The 12,157-nt window shown below is 48.7% G+C and overlaps 1 protein-coding gene across 1 annotated transcript in view; it reads right to left on the bottom strand.

The window, feature by feature from the left end:
• Window positions 1-12,157, bottom strand: part of ADGRD2 (adhesion G protein-coupled receptor D2) — a gene marked incomplete at both ends in the record, with an annotated part of 58,749 nt that overhangs the window by 28,962 nt on the left and 17,630 nt on the right. The window contains 8 exons of the mRNA XM_081339478.1: window positions 962-1,096; window positions 2,559-2,670; window positions 2,871-3,152; window positions 3,577-3,662; window positions 4,094-4,189; window positions 5,856-6,494; window positions 7,149-7,382; window positions 8,491-8,554. Of these exons, the coding sequence (XP_081195604.1) occupies window positions 962-1,096; window positions 2,559-2,670; window positions 2,871-3,152; window positions 3,577-3,662; window positions 4,094-4,189; window positions 5,856-6,494; window positions 7,149-7,382; window positions 8,491-8,554 (1,648 nt within the window). The remainder of the gene's footprint in view (window positions 1-961; window positions 1,097-2,558; window positions 2,671-2,870; window positions 3,153-3,576; window positions 3,663-4,093; window positions 4,190-5,855; window positions 6,495-7,148; window positions 7,383-8,490; window positions 8,555-12,157) is intronic.

The raw sequence follows: 12,157 nt of genomic DNA, 5'->3' as shown, positions 1-12,157 counted from the left end.
TATTTAGATGGGTCATGAAACGTCTGCAAGAAAACAACCAAGCTCAGAGAGCACAAAGGACCCCACAGTCGTCCTTCCTCCTCCTCCTCCTCCTCCTCCTCCTCCTCCTCCTCCTCCTCCTCCTCCTCCTCCTCCTCCTCCTCCCTTCTAGCACTGATGATGTTCCCTAGTTGGGTCATGAAATGTCTGCCAGAAAACAACCCAGCTCAGAGAGCACCAAGGACCCCACAGTCTGTCCTTCCTCCTCCTCCTCCTCCTCTCCACAAACCCCTCTCCCTTCCAGCACTGACAATGTTACCTAGTTGGGTCATGAAACGTCTGCCAGAAAACAACCAAGCTCAGAGAGCAGGATGCATCCCACAGTCTGTCCTTCCTCCTCCTCCTCCTCCTCCTCCTCCTCTCCACAAACCCCTCTCCCTTCCAGCACTGATGATGTTCCCTAGTTGGGTCCTGAAACGTCTGCCAGAAAACAACCAAGCTCAGAGAGCACCAAGGACCCCACAGTCGTCCCTCCTCCTCCTCCTCCTCCTCCTCCTCCTCCTCCTCTCCACAAACCCCTCTCCCTTCTAGCACTGACGATGTTCCCTAGTTGGGTCATGAAACGTTTGCAAGAAAACAACCAAGCTCAGAGAGCACCAAGGACCCCACAGTCCTCCTCCTCCTCCTCCTCCTCCTTAAAGTCCACTCCCTTCTAACACTGATGAAGTAACCTAGTTAGGTCATGCAACATCTGCAGGAAAACAACCAAGCTCAGAGAGCATCAAGGACCCTTCATGTCAACCCTGAACTACAAATATTCTCCCTTATTCGTACCTGTCGGTTTTTCTGGAGTTCTTCCATTCTAACTTTCTCCTTTGGATCTCTTTAAAGCCTCCCAAACCTTGTAGGTTTTCTGGCACAAAGATTCAAACAGAAGGGTGGAACATTTTGAGAACCCACGTGCCACCATCGATGACCTTACCCCTCACTCTCAGGCGCTCCACTTCCTCTGCTGGGATCTCGATGGCATCCAGCTGGTCCCAACGATGGGTTGGCATCAGGGATCCCCCACTGCCAGCACTCTCTGGGCTCAGCTCTGCCCGTCGCACCTCAATCCCTGCAAGCCGAGAGACCCGAGCAGCGTCGCTTTGGGCGTGCATGGAATTACCCCACAATATTTCTACACAAGGCTGCCTAAGTGCCTTGCAAAGGTTCCTCTCCATGCTGAGAAAAATAAGGGGCACGTTGCATCTTGCAGAGAAATGATGCCTACCTAAGTTAAATTAATTTTGAAATATTGTATAAAAGAGACACGGAAATTAACTTTTAAGCCAACAAACCCCAGCGTTCCTGAGCAGCCAGAGAAAGATGCGCCCTCTTGTGGCCACGGACCAAAAGAGCATCAAAAGCATCTTCCAGAGGTCAGGGACCAAGGATGGTCCTTTCAGATGATGGGGATGATGGAGGATACACCAGGTGAGAAGAGGCTGCCCCAGATTTCAATGGAGATCTGTGGCAGTGAGGCCAACTCTCAATTTGGGAAGCTGATCCATTTTCTATGCCGCCTTTGCTCACCCACCAATTCCAGCAATGTATGATAGATCAGCATTTCTCAACCTCTGTCCCTTGAATGGAATGGAATGAAATAATAGAATAGAATAGAATAGAATAGAATAGAATAGAATAGAATAGAATAGAATAGAATAGAATAGAATAGAATAGAATAGAATAGAATAGAATAGAATAGAATAGAATAGAATAGAATAGAATAGAATAGAATAGAATAGAATAGAATAGAATAATAAATAGAGTAGAGTAGAGTAGAGTAGAATAGAATAGAATAGAATAGAATAATAAATAGAGTAGAGTAGAGTAGAGTAGAGTAGAGTAGAGTAGAGTAGAGTAGAGTAGAATAGAATAGAATGGAATGGAATGGAATAGAATAGAATAGAATAGAATAGAATAGAATAGAATAGAATAGAATAGAATAGAATAGAATAGAATAGAATAGAATAGAATAGAATAGAATAGAATCGGAAGGGACCTTACAGGTCATTTAGTCCAACCCCCCATTCAAGCAGGAGACCCTACACCATTTGTGACAGATGGCTGTCCAGTCTCTTCTTGAAAGCCTCCAGTGAGGAAGCTCCCACAACTTCTGAAGGCAACTTCTGTTCCATTGGATGATTGTTCTCACAGTCAGAAAAATTCTCCTTATTTCTAGGTTGAATCTCTCCTTGATCAGTTTCCACCCATGGTTCCTTGTCTGGCCTTCAGGTGCTTTGGAGAATAAATCGACTCCCTCTTCTTTGGGACAACCCCTCAAAGAAGACTGCTATCATGTCCTCCCCTGGTCCTTCTCTTCACTAGACTAGCCAGGCCCAGTTCCTGCAGCCGTCCTTCACATGTTTTAGCCTCCAGTCCCCTCATCATCTTTGTGGACTTCAACTCCCAGAATTCCCTGTGAGGGACAAAGGTCCTCTAATAACCCCCAGAAAAACCTCCTTCAGCTCAAACATTTCCACAGGATCAAGGACATGGCCCATGCCAGGATGGCAGAGAGTTTGGTCTCAACTTACCGACGTTCTTACTGTGAAAGGTTACCTCCCCTCTGTTGGGGCTCAGGAGCTGATGAAGGCTGGAAGCCATCTTGTCCACGTTTTCCACCACCTTCATGGGTCCCCCAATGATCTGGAGAAGACAGGAAGAGTTGGAAGAGGACCACCTGAGCCTTTGTATCTCAGTTGCCAGGTAGATCAAAACTCCAGGCATAAGGTAACCCCGAGCAGTGGTTGGACAGACGTCTGTCAGATCTAGGTAGCTATGGACCTCCTCTCTTTAGTAGACTAGATGCCTCTCAAAAGACCCTTCCCCCATAGTGTTATTTTTACCTGCTTGATCTCAGACCAATGGTCTGTATTGTCCTCCTCCAGCAGTCTCCCAGTAATCTCCACGTAATGTTGGCCCAACTCTTCCAGTGTTGCCAGTTGACCTGGTTCTGCCACCTCTACCTCGGACACCTGTTTCAAAAGCTGGAAGACCCCCAGGAGAGAAGAGGCATCCAGAGGAGGAGGTTGGGCTTCGGACAGGATCTTCTCCACAACCCCCAATCTATTAGCTGCGGCTGAAATAGTCACAGCTCGGAAGTCCGCCTGGAAGACGTTCTCGGGAATCTGCAGAAGGGAAACGAGACCGGAGTTTGAGAAGCTATATAAGGAACGGGTAGATCAGCCTCAATGGTGTTCTTCGACCTAATTTTGGCCAGAGAGGAGAACATGCAAAGCATCCAAGAGAAAGTTACTGTGTCCTCTCTCTTGCGCCAACAGGAGACCTAGCAAGGCATCTTCTGGACTTAAGTCTGAATTCTTGATACCAGGCTATGGAGAGCGCTGTCTCTACACCTTCTTCAGAAGATAGGTTGGAAGGCTACCAGCCAAGGAATCCATGGAATCTACAAGGAGGATGACTTGAGGAACCTGGCTCCAGGGCTGGAGAAATGGGCCATCTGGCTGGAGAGGACATGCTTCAGATGGACCTCAGGATCAACCCCCGGGGACTCTAAGAGAGGTAGCATCGGGGTTGACCTCTTAGACTTACCACGGTCGCATTCGCCTGGGCATTCACACGAGCGATCAACGGTGGGACAGGCTCTGACTGGGTTTTCTTCAGCTGGAAGTAAAGATCTGGACGGGGTGAAAAGCCCACAGATGGACATGGACCTTTTCTTGGTGCCCAGCTATTTTCATTCTTGCTTTGATTTCTCTCTTTTCCTTACAGGTCTTCATTTTATATACGTTAGGATACATTTCTAGGAAGTGACGATTGGTCCAAACTCATCCGGGGGTCTCAATACAGCTAGTCCTCGACTTAACGCCATCGCTTTTGCTTAACGACCGTGGTGACCGCTTATTGACCACCACAAAATAAAGGTCATAAAATCAGATGGGTCGCATCTTTACAATGTCATGACTTAGAACCAGGAGGGGTAGACTCCATGACGGTTGTAAGCAGGGGACGACTTTGGTTTGAACCCAGATCTTCTGAAGCTTGATCAAACAACCCAACCCCGAGGACGGTGCCGCTGACAAGGTGGAGGGGGTCCAAACTGACCTACCTTTTCTGTAGCGACAGACAAAAGGCAACATCACTGAGCAGGGACTGTGTTGGCTTCCCTGGGTGACCTTGAAAACACGACATTCTTCCACAGGGGCTATGGAGACACAAGAAACAGCTGAGAAGATCAAACTGTCTGTCTGGCTACAGTATCATCTCTTTCTCTCTATCTCTCATCTATCTATTATCTATCTATCTGTCTTTTATCTATCATCTATCTATCTGTCTGTCTGTCTGACTGTCTATATCTATCTGTCTATCTATATCTATCTGTTTATATCTATCATCTCTATCTACCTATTATCTATCTATAGATCTCTCCCTCTCTCTCTCTCTCATCTACCTACCTATTATCTATCTATCTATCTATCTATCTATCTATCTATCTATCTATCTATCTATCATCTATCTATCTATCTATCTATCTATCTATCTATCTATCTATCTATCTATCTATCTATCTATCATCTACCTACCTATTATCTATCTATATCTATCTATCTATCTATCTATCTATCTATCTATCTATCTATCTATCTATCTATCTATCTATCTATCATCTACCTACCTATTATCTATCTATATCTATCTATCTATCTATCTATCTATCTATCTATCTATCTATCTATCTATCTATCTATCTATCATCTACCTACCTATTATCTATCTATATCTATCTATCTATCTATCTATCTATCTATCTATCTATCTATCTATCTATCTATCTATCATCTTTATCATCTATCTACCTATTATCTATGTATCTATGTATCTATGTATCTATGTATCTATGTATCTATGTATCTATGTATCTATGTATCTATCTATCTATCTATCTATCTATCTATCTATCTATCTATCTATCTATCTATTTCACTCTCTCTTTCTCTATCATCTACCTACCTATTCTCTCTCTCTCTCTCTCTTCTCTCTCTCTCTTGATCCAAGCACCAATAACACACCTGCTGATTGTTTCAATTTACCTCAAGCATTTTCTCTTGGTGGGCCACACCCATTCCACCTTATTGGCTGTGCTGCTGTGATGTCACAGAACGTTTACAAGCATTCTATCTATTGGCGTGCTAATGAGGGAAGCAGGGACCTCCCAGGCGGAAGGGCTAGGTGGCTCCTGAGGAAACCTCTTGGAGAAATGTGGCTTCAAATGGATAAGGGAGGACAGGAGAAAGCAGACGTTTCCACAGAGCAGAAAATAAAGGATATGGGACTTCCTCGCACGGGCAAATTTAATACCTCCGTACACCTTGACTCATTTTTTTGGATACGGCTATTTTGACGTGCACTATCTTTTCCCTAACTGCAGGCAGCTGAAAGTCATGATCGTGGTTTGGCCTCCATCAATGGTTCTCAACCTTCTCTTCACTGTGGACCCCCTTTAAATACCTTTTGTGGCCACGGATCCCCCAAGACTTAACTCAAGTTTCAAATCATAACATTTCTTCAAGCCTACGTGGACCTCTTGTGACAATCCGTGGACCACAGCTTGAGAACCACCGGCCTATGATCAACGGTGGAAGAAATGCAGGGACACACGGCTCTTTTTTTGACAAGGACTGGATTGAAGACGAGGCAGAAAGAGAGTTGGATTCTCCAAGATCAACCAAAGCTTCTCCTGTTCAAGCAGCGTCCTTCTCTAGTCCCCAAGGACCAATCTATGCTAGTGGACGGAGCAGTGCACCACTCAATGGGTTCCAGACAGGTAACTCTGGGCAGCCAGTAGCCTTAACCCCTCAAGGGAGACTCACCTGGGCAGGTGAGCTGCACTGTGGCCTCTTGAACGCTTATTTCCACTTCTAAGATGTCACTCCTCCAGTCAAAGATAAGGCCTTCCTTGATGGACACACAGGAGCGGACTTTCTCCACCTGCTCTTGGCTGAGGACCCTCCCCCAAACTTGTAGCTCAGTGAGGTTCCCACTGAAGGATTCTTTCTCCTTGAAAGCGCCACCCAGGGAATCCTGATCTTGTCCGATGATGAACGTCCCGTGGCCATCAAGGGCTCGGGAAGGGGCAAGTCCAGCGGCTGAGGCCTTCCGCTTCCCATCGGCATAGATGACCCAAGAGCCGTTGGGCTGCTGCCACGTCACGCAAAAGTGGTGCCATTGTGTGTCGGTGCGGAAGACCGGCAGGTAAGGGGAGTGATGGCCGTGGAGGATGATGGCAAACTTGACGAATTGGTCCTTGTCAATGATGCCCCGAAGCTGGAATTCATTGGTGAAGGCTGGGACCGCATAGGAGAAGACAGTCGAGACGTCTGTGGCCGTGGGGTCCCACTGGACGTGGGCACAAGCGCTCACGGCGGACATGGCTGGGAAGTCAGCCAGAACCTTCACAAACTTGGTGTCTGTTTTGTTCCTGAATATCAGGATGGAGGGGGAATGGATGCCTGGAAAGGATTGGTGCAAAAATGAAGGTTAGGAGGGCTTTTAGAGAAGGAGGGCCACAGAAGGGTATAGAAGAAAACGGAGAAGGAAACAGAGGAGGAGGAGGAGAAGAAGGAGGAGAAAGAAGAAGAGGAAGAGAAGTAGGAGGAAGAGGAGGAGGAGGAGAAGGAAGAGGAGGAGGAAGAAGAGGAGGAGAGGAAGAGGAGGAGGAGGAGAAGGAAAAGAAGGAAGAGGAAGAAAAGGAGGAGGAGGAGGGGGAATGGTGGGGAAGGAGAAGAATAAAAGGGAGTGGAAAGGGAGAGATGGAGAAGATAGAGGAAGGAGAAGATAGATGAGAAGGAGAAGAAGGAGGAGAAGAAAAGGAGAAGGAGGAGAGGCAGAAGGAGCAGGAGAGAAGGACGAGCAGCAGCAGGAGAAGATGCTTCTGCTCAGAAACCATAAACCATGAACCACTTTTGATAAAGGATCAGCTCGGACTCCAAGAAGGCTTGAAGGCCAGATCCCTTCCAGAACAATGACTTGATTGACGTACAATCCGCTCCCATTGCACCTCGGTTATGGCGTAAGGGATCATGCTCGCCATCTCAGGACGTCTCCCAGCCACCCTGCCAGCCACCCCAAAGTTGCAGCTCATGGATGGCGTCTGCTCTACTCACGCCTCTGCTTTGGCTTCCGCTGCAAGAGTTCCTCCTCCTCTATCCAGATGGCGCTTTGCAGCCGGCGGGAGATGTTTTGGCCCAGAGACGAGAGGTCATCCTCCCAGCGCTCCGAGGGCAACTGAGCAAAACGCTGCTGGCAGTAGACGTTGGCATGCCACCAGTCCAGCTGATCGGACACATATTCATAGACCGCTGTTGGCGTCTCAATCACCAGAGGGAAGGGACCGGAACCTGGAGAGAAAAACCAGCCAGGCAGAGGTGTCCCAAACTCTGAGGTCACTGCAACCAGTTGCACGTTGGTATGAGTAGCAAGGAGGTGGTGGTACTGGAGGAGGAGGAAGAGGACGAGGAGGAGGGGGGATGATGATGATGATGGAGAAAGAGGAGAAGGGATGATGGTGGTGCTGGTGGACATGGACATGGAGAAGAAGAGAGGGAAAGAAGGGAAAGAGGAAGGATGATAATGATGGAGAAGGGATGGTGTGTGATGGACATGGAATAGAAGAGGGAAAAGGAGGAAGACAAAGGAATGATGGTGATGGAGGAGGAGAAGGGAGGATGGTGGTGTGGACATGGACATGGAGAAGAAGAGGGAGGAGAAGAAGGAGGAGGAGAAGAAGGAATGATGGTAACGATGGAGAAGGAGAAGAAGGGATGATGTTGGTGTGGTGGACAGGGACATGGAGATGGAGAAGAAGAGGGAGAGGGAGAAGGAGGAGAAAGAGGAATGATTATAACGATGGAGAAGGAGGAGAAGGGAGGAGGATGTGGTGGACATGGACATGGAGAAGAAGAGGGAGAAGAAGGCAGAAGAGAAAGAGGAATGGTGCTAACAATGGAGAAGGGACGACAAAGGTGTGGTGGACATGGAGATGGAGAAAAAGAAGGACAATGGGTCATTATCTTCTTGCTTCTTGAGAGGGGCCCAAATGTCTCTACTTCTTCACTCCGCAGGTCTTCTTCCCACCCAATTGGCTCTGAGCTTGGGGGCAACACCCCCACTTTCATCACCCCGAAAAGAAGTTCTTAGAAGCCGTGCCTTCAGCCATCCTTCCTTCACACACGGAGCCACGGAGGAGAAGGAAGCTTAACACCTTTTTCTAAAACTTACTGTGGACTACTTTCCTCGGGGTTATTCAATCCTTGGAGCACAAAATAACAACTGGCAGAGCTCTCAAAGTAGAGAGGAACCAAAATTTGAATTGTGGGGGTATTTCCTCCCCACCCCACAAAGGTGTGTCTGTGGGGGGGGGGGAAAGGAGAGCTTAAACCATTTGCAAGCCAGAGAGAAGGCTGGCATTTACGGAAAGGCGTCAAGAGCAGACCGGGAGACGCAAACCTTTGGTGACGTGGTTTTCTGCAGGTATGGTGAAGGCCAGCGTCTTCCTCCAGGGAATGATGACCTGGAAAAGAAATTCAATTTTGAGACCACCTTCTGGAAAAGGACATTTCCCCCTTCCTCTGGGGTTGCAAAAACCCCACGCTCCCAACTCCTGGATTTCTCCCACGCTGAAACACTCTAAGGAAGGCTGTCTTTGAAACATTAAAAAGGTAAAGGTTCCCCCGCACATGCGTGCTAGTCGTTTCCGACTCTAGGGGCCGGTGCTCATCTCCGTTTCAAAGACGAAGAGCCAGCGCTTGTCCGAGGACGTCTCCGTGGTCATGTGGCCGGCATGACTAGATGCCAAAGGTGCATGGAACGCTGTTACCTTCCCACCGTAGTGGTCCCTATTTTTCTACTTGCATTTTTACGTGCTTCCGAACTGCTAGGTTGGCAGAAGCTGGGACGAGGAACAGGCGCTCACTCTGTTGCGTGGCACTCGGGATTTGACCCGCCAAACTGCCGACCTTCTGATCGACAAGCTCAGCGTCCTAACCCACTGAGCCACCGCATCCCTTTTGAAACATTACCTATTCGGAAATGGCTGAAGGAACCGGGAAAGCCATGAACACAACTGGTGCTGCCTAATGGGGGGAAAAAAGGCCTCTGAGCTAGCGCAGAGTGTGTTTCGAGCGTTTTTCCAAGACCTTTCTCCGTAGCCACTGCTACATCCTTTGGCCAAACCTATACAAAACTCAAACCAGCTGAGATCACCTTTTGGCAGTCAACTGGGAAGTTTGTTCAGAATTAACAACCTTTGCCAACTCGGGGTGGGGGTGGGGGGTGGGGGGGGAAAAGGTTGTGTGTGTTTGCTTAAGAGTTTGAAGCACCAGTGGGATCTCTTCAAAACCCGTCCCTTGTCCTCTCAGAAAAGCCGCAGAACTGAAGGCTGTGGTGGACAAAAACGCCATTAAAATTCGGAAGCACCGGAAGCGTGTGGAAAATCTGTATGGATATGCACACGTTCATGGCACTCCCGAATGGCACATCGGCCCAAACGGACCATCGTCAGCCAGGAAACCCCTTCGAAGCAGGGATGGGGTGATCTCTTTTTCTCCATCCCAACTCTATCAATGCTATCGATCAGAATAGATCTGGAAGGGACCTTGGAGGTCGTCTAGTCCAGCCCCCTGCTCAAGCAGGAGAACCTATATCAATGATGGCGAACCGTTTAGAGACCGAGTGCCCAAACTGCGACCCAAAACCCACTTATGTATCGTCGGGTGCCAGGTGGGTGTGGCCCATTGGGTGGGTGTGGCCTATTGGATGGGTGTGGCCCTTTGGGTTGGTGTGGCTGCAGCGGTAATGGCAGCCTGGGTGGGACTAAAAAGTTCAATCAACTAATTCCAACTTTGCGAGCTCTTTCCCCCCCCCCCCGAAGTTGAAATTGATTGATTGAACCTTTTTTTTTTGCACACGGTGGCAGAAAAGGTTTTATAAAAGCCAGCTGAAGGCCTAAAACTGGGGCGACAGCACGCGTTTCCACAGAGATGGCTCTGCGTGCCACCTGTGGCATGCGTCCTATAGGTTCACCACCATGGAATTAGTGTTATCTATGTTTTCTGGTAAAATACATGGGAAAATCCCATTGGAGGAAAATTCCACTTAGGGTTAGGGTTAGGTCACCGTGAACTCATAAAGCAAAATGGACATCGCCAACTAATTTGGAGTTCTTGGGTATGGTTAGGAGGGCACTGACTTTTCTAGGCTGCCCTATCTAGGTTTCCTGGTAAAATACATGGGAAAATCCCATTGGAGGAAAATTCCACTTAGGGTTAGGGTTAGGTCACCGTGAACTCATACAGCAAAATGGACATCACCATTTTCTTTTTGCACATAGTGGAGGCCTAAAGCAAAAAGGGTTTATCAAACCCAGCTGAAGGGCTAGGACTTGGGTGATGGTGCATGTGTCAACAGAGTGTGTTCCACCTGTGGCATGCATGTCATAGGTTCGCCACCAGGGCCCTATATCGTTTCAGACAAGGAGCTGTCTAGTCTCTTCTTAAAAGCCTCCAGTGATGGAGCACCCACAACTTCTGGAGGCAATTTCTGTTCCACTGGTTAATTGTCCTCACCGTTAGGAAGTTTCTCCCTAATTCCAGGTTGCTTTTCTCCTTGATTCGTTTCCATCTGTTGTTTCTTGTCCTGCCTTCTGGTGCTTTGGAAAGTAAGCTGACCCCCTCTTCTTTGTGGTAGCCCCTCAAATACTGGAATGCTGCTATCATTCCCCCCCAATCCTTCTTTTCTGTACACTAAGGTAAAGGTAAAGGTAAAGGTTCCCCCGTACATGTGTGCTAGTCGTTTCCGACTCCAGGGGCCGGTGCTCATCTCCATTTCAAAGCCGAAGAGCCAGCGCATGTCTGAGGACGTCTCCGTGGTCATGTGGCCAGTATGACTAGACGCCAAAGGCACACGGAACGCTGTTACCTTCCCACCGGAGTGGTCCCTGTTTTTCTACTTGCACTTTTATGTGCTTTCGAACTGCTAGGTTGGCAGAAGCTGGGACGCGTAACTGGCGCTCACTCTGTTACGCGGCACTCGGGATTCGACCTGCCAAACTGCTGACCTTCTGATCGACAAGCTCAGCGTCCTAACCCACTGAGCCACCGCGTCCCGCGTTCTGTAGACTAGCCAAACCCAAATCCTGCCGCCCGTTCTTTCTATGTTTTAGTCTCCAGGCCTTTAATCATCTTAGTTGCTCTTCTCTGCACTTCTTCCAAAGTCTTAACATTTGTTTTGTAATATGGTGACCCAAACTGGATGTGGTATTCCACCTGTGGCCTTAATCTGATGCCGGTCGGTCTTTCAGGATGCTGGAAGGCCACACCGCTTTTGAGGGCACCGCCGAGAATCTCACCCCAAGTGGAAATGGTAAAAGTCCCCAAGCTCTTTGGGAAGAACCAAAACTCACCAGGAAACTGAGCAAAACTCCGGCTCCGTAGCCTAGGAAGACCCACCGAGGGGAAAAAGCCATCTCCGACCAAGGAGAAAGGAAGGCTGCCTCTTCCGAAGCCACCCGGAGGGTCCAAGGCCGCTGCGTCCCGCTCGGTGGGCTGCTTTGCCTGTGATGGTGGGGAGAAGCAAGCCATTCAGTCAGTTCCAAGGCTAAGATAGATAGATAGATAGATAGATAGATAGATAGATAGATAGATAGATAGATAGATGATAGATAGATAGATAGATAGATAGATAGATAGATAGATAGATAGATAGATAGATAGATAGATAGATAGATAGATAGATAGATAGATAAGAAAGGGGCTTCAGAGCCCTATTCCTGGCTTCGGGCGTCGGAACGCTCAAGAGACTTCCCACACTCCCCCTCCGGTTGCTGCTTTGCCTTCTTCCCACCCACCCGCCCGTGCCCTTCGCTTATTCCCACCCCCCGATCTCGGAGACCCCCGCCCCTCCAGCCTTACGGGCGACCCCCGAGTCCGACGGGGTGAAGGCGATGCTTGCGCGCAAAGCTCTCCAAAAGCGCCCCGTCTTTCCTTGGAGCTGGGATGGGAGTGGTCCCGTTTCCCCTTAACCCCCCCGCCCAGGACATCCTGTCTCTCCGGGCAGCCGAAGCTCTGAAACCCTTCCACACACACCCCACCACCACACACCCCCAAACCTCGCGCCC

The sequence above is a fragment of the Vipera berus genome (genome assembly GCF_964194415.1).
Source record: "Vipera berus genome assembly, chromosome: 15".
Lineage (NCBI taxonomy): Eukaryota > Metazoa > Chordata > Lepidosauria > Squamata > Viperidae > Vipera > Vipera berus.
The sequence above is the reverse complement of the archived record's forward strand: the minus strand, read 5'-3'. Positions and strand labels throughout refer to the sequence as shown.